Below are 9,485 nucleotides of genomic sequence, written 5' to 3'. Positions count from 1 at the left end.
GCATCTCTACTGTTGGGGGTATGAGCAGTTTGACAATTTACCCGTGTGACAACTTACCCCGTTCTCCCTTTAAATAGCCTAGTTGTAGACGACATAATAATATAAGGATCATTCTACTTAAATTATTAGTTATTATTACTAATGTATAGTGTGTAAGATATGAACCAGATATCGAACTGGTTCATTAAATATGGATGAAATCATCTTTTTATAACGTGAAGAGGCAAAGACCATGCAGTAAAAGTGTTTTTTTCCCCTACCATTCTCGGCAGTACACTACACTACGCTATAATTCAGGGTGGGTTTTAAGGAGTGACAGAAAGATATTCCTACAGAATACGATCAGTTTTCCGTAGGAGGCATAGGGATTCCTGAGTGCGCGCACCGGATAGTAATCTGTAAGTTCACAATATGTACGAAACGCATGCGAACCTAGGCTGCATTTCATTGACTGAAAATGTTGAGACCAATTTCAACGATTTACTGACATGTCTATTGGCTACATACATCATGTAGGTTTTTAATTAGAGGCACACTAGATTCACATTTTAATTAAAATATGCAGTGAATATTTTAACTATTTTAGTGTCTAGCCTATTTTATTTTTTGCGGCTATTATCTTCAGCATGTGAGTAGCCAATTCTGAAATGTGTGCAACTTTTAATAAAATAATCCGCCTGTTGTTGATGTTGATAGTTTGCATGCATTTCGTTTCGTACGCATTAGTACAACGTGTGTGTGTGTGTGTGTGTTTGTAGATGTAAGAAATTCGTATGGTCTAGGAGGCTGTAGACAACCTAGGTTGTAACATGTTGAGGCTTATTTAATGGATGCTTTAGCTCCGTTTAATAGACACTTACATACTACTACTGTCATTACCCACCATAAATCAGCATGACGTATCTCCATGTTTAAACATTGTGTTCACTACTGAAGTTTGTCAAAGTTGTCATGTCGGTGAAATTCATGTGATTCTGGATTTTAAAAGGAAGCTAAGAAGAGCGAATATCTCTTACTGGGTGACTGACTGAGTGACTACCCCTTGTTAAATAGCGTAGTATTTCGAGAAGCGGACTTGTGAACTATAGGTCCCGAGTTCGTACGTCCTCGCAGGCGATGCGTAGTACGTATTATGAATTGTTCCGGATAGACCAAAACCTTTTTGGCTAAAACCGTTAGTATATATGGTAATCCTGAAATAAAACAGTTTACGACTGTTTCTTGTGGATTTTCGAAGTACGCATCCGTGCATGCGTTTTGGATCAGGATAGACAAACACATTCGCTTGCGTAACAACGTAGTAACGATATAAGCCTTAACTGAAACTGTATGCGGTTGCGACTGTTTCTAGCATGGAGTAGTTCATCTTCAGTCTCGCTTGAAATTGCTAAATTCTTGTGATTATTCCTAGGAAGTTAGTAGATACTAGTAAGCCTATTTAAAACAATCCTCAATTATAAAGTTAGTTATCGTCGCATTTATTGATAGTTATTGTATAAATGTTCACGAATGAAAGAAAAAAGTAGTTTTTCCATTGAAGAAAAAAAATACCTTCCTATGCCATGAAATTAAATAGCTTTGTCAGACTTGCTAGCAATTGCTCAATAGCTTTGGCAGACTTGCTAGCAATTGCTCAATTCGTATGACTATTCCAGTAAGTTATAGATACCGGTAGAGCTTATTACTGGCTAATACGGCAAACGGCCAGTGGCAAACAATACATAGCCGCTTTTTGTGAATGCTTAGTAAGAAACGTTAGTCAGTTTAACTGTATCAGTTTCATTCACGAATGTCCAATTAACTATTAAAACGGCCAGTGGCAAAAAATGATTTGTTCAGGATAGAGACAAGAGGCTGACACCCAGCTCAAGCTTAAGCTCCTTGGTGTAGTGGTTAACGACACAGCCTTTCATGTGGGCGACCCTGATTTGAATATTGAGATGGTAACACTTTCTATTGCAGGCCGGCTGAACTAGGCTTGCCTGGTTCTGGTTTTGTCAATACTTTACTGTCAACCCACTTGGACCTTTCCACATTTTATGTGACAACTTCAAACCAAAACTGATTTTATTAGGAGTTTTTGCCACTGATCAACTATAAAAAGTTCATAATGTCAAAGTAAAAATGTAATCTGGAAATATTCTTCCTTTTGCTATGATACTTAAATGAGCTGTGGTCTAGACAATTATCCTCAGGCATTAAGTGATTAGTTAATTTTACTGTAGTCCACCTGTGTGAAATTACGGTTTCACATTAACTGGTTAGTTAAATTCATAAAAAATCATCATTTGGACAAAATAATATTCAAAGCAAACCCAGAATAAGGTTCTTCAAAAGCACCAAAGGTCGAATATTAGAAATGTTTTAAGGCACTGGATATCCCCCGGAGCACTGTAAAATTCATTATTAACACATTGAGAGAATGTGGCATAACTGAGTATCTGTCCAGGACAGGGCTTCTTCAAAAGCTGAGTATTCAGATGAGAAAAGTATTAGTCAGGGCTATGGCAACTCTAAAGAAGTTACAGTCTACTATGGCTGAGCTGGGAGACACAGGGCATGTAAGGTTGAATGGAGCAAAATACAGAGATGTATTTGAAGAACTTGGTTCAGAGTGCACTGGACCTTGGACTGGGGTGAAGATTTCTTTCAACAAAACAACAATCCAAAGCACACCGCCAAAACTACACTGGAGTGGGTTTGGGATATGTCAGTGAATGTTATTTGTGGCCCAGTCAAAGCCTCAATGTGGAAAGAGTTGAAAATTGCTCTTCACCAAATGTCCTACTCGACGAACCTTGAGCAATTTTACAAAGAGGTAAAATATAGCTCCTGTATATCTAGATGTACAAAGCTGGTAAAGACTTATCTAAATAGACTCATGGCTGTAATTGCTGCCTCTACCAAATACTTAATAAATTGATTTGCTAATTAAATTAATTGTTCTGTTTGTAGATTTTATTTTTCCTTTTGACATTATGGACTTTATTTATCAGTGTAAATGAGACAAAAAACACAATCTATGGCATTTTTTGTCATGTCCTGGCTTGGGTTCTCTCCCCACTTTGGAGCACAAACACTTATCGTTGCTATAGCCCTCCCCTGTGTTCTTGATCGCCGTCTTTCTTCTCTCATGTTTCTTGTCTGTCATTGTTTTGGATCTTGTTCCATTTGTAACAATGTTCTGGATTCATGTTCCTGTTTATGACTGGCGTAACTCCATGATTATTAGCCAATCTTCCAAATATGCCAAAAATATCTCTCATTTAACTTGGACATGAATTTTGAATTGGACTTAACGTCTCATTATATTCTGTTCAGTATAAGTCTGCAAGCCAAGAGAAGTTGTGGTTCTTGGTTGCAAATACAAATTTCCCTTTTTGCTCGTTGTAAGAAAAATGAACTTGGATTTCAACTGTATTTTCCATTCATAACATTTATTTATAAAATGCACAACATCCTTGGTGGTTGCTAGACATAAATCTCTACCTTGTATGTCTACAAGTTGTTTATGTTCCAGGGAAAAAGACAAGAGAAACCTGATAACATGGAAGGGACACCAGGCCTCCTGGCCATATTCACCCTAGCAGCATGTTTTCTGGTCAGTGGAGCACAAAGAACAGGTATGTGTTATTATCTTCAGTCCAAAATGCAGACCCCCCCCCCCCCCCCCAAGAAGCATTGGAAAAATACAGCAAAAAATAAAAAAAATTACCAACACTTCAAAATGATGAACACTTATAATACAAATATAAATAAAAAAAAGTATTCAAATAATTGATTAATTGACAGAGACTTTGTTTCTTTCATTGTTTATCCTATGGACACAGTAAATGGATTTAATTGATTAATTGACACAGACTTTTTCTTTCATTGTTTATCCTATGGACACAGTATATGGATTTGTATTTGTTGATTATCTGTCCGCCGTTGTACACAAAGGTGTTTAAGTAACACGTTGTTTTTTCTTAATTTCCAGAGTGTCACACAGTGGCTGACATTGTGATCCTAGTGGATGGTTCCACCAAGATCCGCCCAACAGAATTCCAGGAGGTTCGGATGTTTCTCCGCACCTTAATTGAGGGCCTGGATATCGGTTCAGAAAAGGTTCGAGTTGGACTGGCCCAGTTTAGTGACCAGCCCAAGATGGAATTCCTGTTGGCGGATAATACAGAAAAAAGTTCCTTACTGGAGAAAGTGGACCGGCTTGAACAGCTGAAAGGAGGCACAGCCACTGGCACAGCTATTAGATTCCTTCAGAGAGAGTTTTTCAACCCGGCTGCAGGAAGCCGTTCTGGTCAGAGGGTGCCCCAGATTGCTGTGGTACTCACTGATGGGGATTCTGTGGACGATGTAGTGGAACCAGCCAAGGAACTAAGGCAGCATGGGGTCAATGTGTATGCTATTGGAGTGGGAGAAATCAATATTAACAAGTTGAAGGCTATTGCTAACAGGCCCAGTAAGTATTTCCTAAACAGCATCCGTAGTTTCCAGGTGCTACAACCACTTTCCCAGGGTGCGCTGCAGACAGTGTGTGATTATGGAGAATTAGAGGGTTGAGGGACTTTTAGAATGAAAAAAACAGTATGTTGTAACAAATGTCAGAAGTTGGGAATGTTGAAATTGCATTTTTCTAATCATATTTAGAAGTGGGATTTGTGTGTCTGTCATTTTAAATATTGTTCTCTGACTGTAATCATCATGTTCTGTCAACTGTATCATCAACATCAATAACCTATTGTAAAGGCTGTATTTCCTTTTCCTGATTAAGTTGTATTCCAGTTCTGTTCATTTACTAACCAAACTCAATTCAATAAGTCAACTGTCTGTTAGTCGAGGCTGCATCGCTTAATGTCTTCAGGGAGAGATGCACAACATGAAGCGTCAGGCTCTTGGTGTTTTATGTTTCAAGATGCATTTCCTTACATATCCTCTTTAGTTCCTCCATGTGAAGCTGAACAGATACATATAGTAATGTAGTCAAGCTATATAAAGACCAGGCCGTGATCATGAGAAGTTGAATAAGCCAATGCATTTGCTGTTACTTGTTCCTGAGAAATCAATAAATTGATGTAACCAACTGTTGTTGTTTTCTTAGCATTTATTTTCCTAGAGTATTCCCTGACTCTAGAATTTGTCGACCACAAAGGGTGCTTACATACATAACGGTGTCTGCTCCTCCACTCTCCTGGGCAGACTGATCTGTGCAACAGAAGTAAACAAAACCTTGGAAATTGTCTTTTAAAGAAAGCGTTCTTTGTCCTTACACAAAGATTACGGTTAACTGCCTTCCTGGTTGTTTAAACACCACAAAAGATTCTTTGCATCACCAGGGATTCTGTACGGAGGAATGTTTTCAGAATGTTTTCATGCAGTGATGTCAACTTCAGAGTCCTTGTCTGTTTTTCAGCCTTGTCCCTTGATATCTATTCTATATATTTCCTGGGCACTCTCAACTGACTATGTGCAGTGGGTAGAGCAGTATGCTATCACTGCCAGGTTGTGAGTTCAAATACCACAGGGTGTAGTATACATTTGGTTACTTATTGAAAAATCCCTTAGGATTTACTTTAGTGCACAGATTGTTCCCCAGCAGAAATTGTGTCCCTTTTTTATTAAGATGTAAGTTGTATCCAATGGTGATCTTAACTAAACTGTTCCATGGGATTACAACCCTGTTTTAAAAAAAAAATGTAACTTAGGAAAACCAATTATGGATTCTATTCTATCTTTTAGTTTCCTTATCAATACATCCTTATCAAGAATGACATTATTTCCACACTACAATGCGTTAAGGTTCAAATCAATACTTCCAGTCTTATTTGATTTCTACACTATGCCTATTCATGAAGATCCATATTAACTTTTCTAATACGTTTGCTCTTAAAATGAATGTAGTGCTACATTCGCAACTGCTATGTTACTTGTTCGTTTGAACATCTTCATATCGCCTCCGGTACAAACTCTCCAACCTTCTTTTGACTGATATGAATTAAGGGAGTATTGTTTTCTCCAAACAGAGCTAGGGTTACTACTGTAGGGTCTGTTAATGATAGTCTAAGATATTTCATGCAAGAATGTCAGCAAATAGACTGCAGCAAGATACGTTTTGTTCACTTGCTTGTTTTTCGTATTTGTTTGTATTATGTGAAAGAAACTGACCTTAATATAATTACAGGAACTTGCTAGCTACTAACTTCCTGCACAAATAAATAACCCAGCTACACACTGTACTGTACTGGTGTCTGTGTAAATTCTTGTAACATACACATATACACTTTATGTGCAAGCTTATACTAGAGCTCCCTGGAAGTGACATTTTGAAATGTTACACATGGTGGCAGTATTCAAACAATATTACAATGCCGTGTTAAGTATTGAAAGAGAATAACAACAAATATTAAAGAATATGTCTCTGCTTGCCCCTAACTCTCCCACTCAGGTCTAAATCAGTCCTCGTGTTAGAAGGAGAATGAAAACCAGAAGTCTTTCAGCCCAGCTCGTGACATTTTCCGATGCACATTTTGCCAAGTCCCTTTTTAACACTGCTTGCCCAACCAGGAGAACCGACACTCCCAGAGGACAGGGTCGGTTCAAGTGCAAATTTCCCAATCACACCACACGCATTTTAAATCATGTTTAAGACCTAGTAATAAAAGCACACAGGCTCCCACAAATACTTAGGAATGTTATGATTTGTGATTTTAGTGGTGGATGACCATTTTAAGCAATGGACTCAAAAGTGATATTTGGTTATTTTTCATTAAATACTTTTTTTTGGAGTGAAGAACAGACACTTGAAGAGCAACAGAGAACATTTTCGAACATATAAAACATTTAATTTAGGGGAATTTTTTTAAAGAAGTTCTAGGGCCGTTATATTTACATAAACATAATGACATATGAACCCTCATTCAATTTATGATGTGTCATTCATAAAAAGTAGTGGGTATGCTATAGTCCCCTGTTTATTTTAACAGTACTTAACCACTAGGCAAATAAATTAAGATGCAATTATTGTTTACGGCAACATCCTGGAGGGAATGTTACAGGGAGAGGAGAAGCTAATAGGATTAACTGTCTTGCTTAAACTGGGTAATTAAAATGTCTGAAAGTCGAGTTATATGACACTATACCATGACTGTGACAAAATTACTGTTTTTATTTCGTTGTGCATGAGAGCAATATGGCACCTTAGAGGTTGGGGTATACAGTAGGAGACAAGTGTTTGATACACTGACAATTTTGCAGGTTTTCCCACTTACAAAGCATGTAGAAGTCTGTCATTTTTATCATAATTACTCTTCAACTGTGAGTGACGGAATCTAAAACATAAATCCAGAAAATCACATTGTATGATGTTTAAGTAATTAATTAGCATTTTATTGCATAACACAAGTATTTGATACATCAGAAAAGCAGAACGTTGGTACAGAAACCTTTGTTTGTAATTACAGAGATCGTATGTTTCCTGTAGTTCTTGACCAGGTTTGCACACACTGCAGCAGGGATTCTGGCCCACTCCTCCATACAGACCTTCTCCAGATCCTTCTGGTTTCGGGGCTGTAGCTGGGCAATATAGACTTTCAGCTCCCTCCAAAGATTTTCTATTGGGTTCAGGTATGGAGACTGGCTAGGCCACCGCAGGACCTTGAAATGCTTTTTACGAAGCCACTCCTTAGTTGCCATGGTTGTGTGTTTCGGGTCGTTGTCATGCTGGAAGACCCAGCCACGACCCATCTTCAATGCTCTTACTGAGGGAAGGAGGTTGTTGGCCAAGATCTCACAATACATGGCCCCATCCATCCTCCCCTCAATATGGTGCAGTCGTCCTGTCCCCTTTGCAGAAAAGCATCCCCAAAGAATGATGTTTCCACCTCCATGCTTCACTGTTCGGATGGTGTTCTTGGTTTTGTACTCATCCTTCTTCTTCCTGCAAACACGGCGAGTGGAGTTTAGACCAAAAAGCTCTATTTTTGTCTCATCAGACCACATGACCTTCCCCCATTCCTCCTCTGGATCATCCAGATGGTCATTGGCAAACTTCAGACGGGCCTGGACATTCACTGGCTTGAGCAGGGGGACATTGCGTGCACTGCAGGATTTTAATCCATGACGGCGTAGTGTGTTTCTAATGGTCTTCTTCGAGACTGTGGTCCCAGCTCTCTTCAGATCATTGACCAGGTCCTGCTGTGTAGTTCTGGGCTGATCCCTCACCTTCCTCATGATCATTGATGCCCCACGAGGTGAGATCTTGCATGGAGCCCCAGACCGAGGGAGATTGAACGTCATCTTGAACCTCTTCCATTTTCTAATAATTGCGCCAACAGTTGTTGCCTTCTCACCAAGCTGCTTGCCTTTTATACAAGTAACAAGTTCAAACAGGTGCAGTTAATACAGGTAATGAGTGGAGAACAGGAGGGCTTCTTAAAGAAAAATTCTTACTGGTTGGTAGGTGATCAAATAATTATGTCATGCAATAAAAAATGCAAATTAATTATTTAAAAATCATACAATGTGATTTTCTGGATTTTTGTTTTAGATTCCATCTCTCACAGTTGAAGTGTACCTATGATAAAAATTACAGACCTCTACATGCTTTGTAAGTAGGAAAACCTGCAAAATCGTCAGTGTATCAAACACTTGTTCTCCCCACTCTATCTGCAACAGCCCTTAGCTGTGGTATTGTGTATTGGACTTACGTCACACCTCATTTGTCCTTTTGCTTCAATATACCACTAACTATGTGTTTCTTGTAATTTTGGATTAAACACATCGGAAAGGTCACCATGTCAACTAGACAGTATGTTATGATAACTCTCCGTTGGCCTGGATCCTCCACCACGATCTCTGGATTTTGGGTGTGGGTGTGTGTGTGTGTGTGTGTGTGTGTGTGTATGTGTATGTGTGTGTATGTGTGTGTGTGGGACAGTTAGAGTGACTGTTGTGTGGGACGGGTTGTTCTTGCTTGAGAGTGACTGTGATATTAGTGGACATCTTTAGTGAAAATGTTTTCTTGCAAATGGAAAACATAATGATGTTAAGACAGTCCAATCACGTTAAGGGTCATCTGTGTTGAATACCGGTTTGACTGTAGATCAAAAAAATAGAATTATATTTTTCTACTTTTTAAGGTTTTTACTGATCATGCTCTAGATGCAAGGTCTGAGCCATCCATGATATCACCATGACATGACATTAGAGATTGTTAAAATGTACTTTGCTTGTAAACATTGAAACAGAGCAAGTTTATAATTGTGATTTCCCCGAGAAATGTGTTAGATCGTGTGGGTGTCCCATTTTTAGGGGGGATATTTCCATACATTATCACACATTATGAATGTTGCTTATAACTTTTTCTGAAAAATTCACTTGCAAATCAAATTTTTCGATCATAGTGGGCCTATAAGAATTTCAGGGCTAGCCCCAGAAGAATTGTGACAAAATAACCAGTATGAAACAGGGTCAAGAACAAACCATAGAAC

The 9,485-nt window shown here is 38.6% G+C and overlaps 1 protein-coding gene across 6 annotated transcripts; it reads left to right on the top strand.

Annotated features, from left to right (window-relative positions):
• The first annotated feature begins 293 nt into the window (after window positions 1-293).
• LOC105031038 (collagen alpha-1(XIV) chain) lies at window positions 294-5,081 on the top strand. Of its 6 annotated transcripts, none has more exons than XM_010905229.4 (3): window positions 294-398; window positions 3,506-3,623; window positions 3,980-5,081. In XM_010905229.4, exons 2-3 carry the CDS (start codon window positions 3,512-3,514, stop codon window positions 4,558-4,560), a joined length of 693 nt encoding a protein of 230 aa, XP_010903531.2. In that variant the 5' UTR covers window positions 294-398; window positions 3,506-3,511; the 3' UTR covers window positions 4,561-5,081. The 6 variants fall into 6 exon arrangements, with proteins under 6 accessions (XP_010903531.2, XP_010903534.2, XP_010903529.2 ...); XM_010905232.4 differs by having other exon boundaries at window positions 295-398; window positions 3,521-3,623; XM_010905227.4 differs by lacking the exon at window positions 294-398 and adding an exon at window positions 413-512.
• Window positions 5,082-9,485: the final 4,404 nt, after the last annotated feature.

The sequence above is a fragment of the Esox lucius genome, chromosome 20 (assembly GCF_011004845.1).
Source record: "Esox lucius isolate fEsoLuc1 chromosome 20, fEsoLuc1.pri, whole genome shotgun sequence".
Classification (NCBI taxonomy): Eukaryota; Metazoa; Chordata; class Actinopteri; order Esociformes; family Esocidae; genus Esox; species Esox lucius.
This window is presented reverse-complemented; position numbering and strand designations above follow the sequence as displayed.

Excerpts from the sequence above, each read along its gene's own strand:
- LOC105031038 (XM_010905227.4), top strand. The coding sequence starts at position 489 with ATGTCTATTGGCTACATACATCAT. Across the intron at positions 513-3,505 it reads CTATTGGCTACATACATCAT|TTGTTTATGTTCCAGGGAAA; the intron begins GTAGGTTTTTAA and ends TATGTCTACAAG. Across the intron at positions 3,624-3,979 it reads CAGTGGAGCACAAAGAACAG|AGTGTCACACAGTGGCTGAC; the intron begins GTATGTGTTATT and ends CTTAATTTCCAG.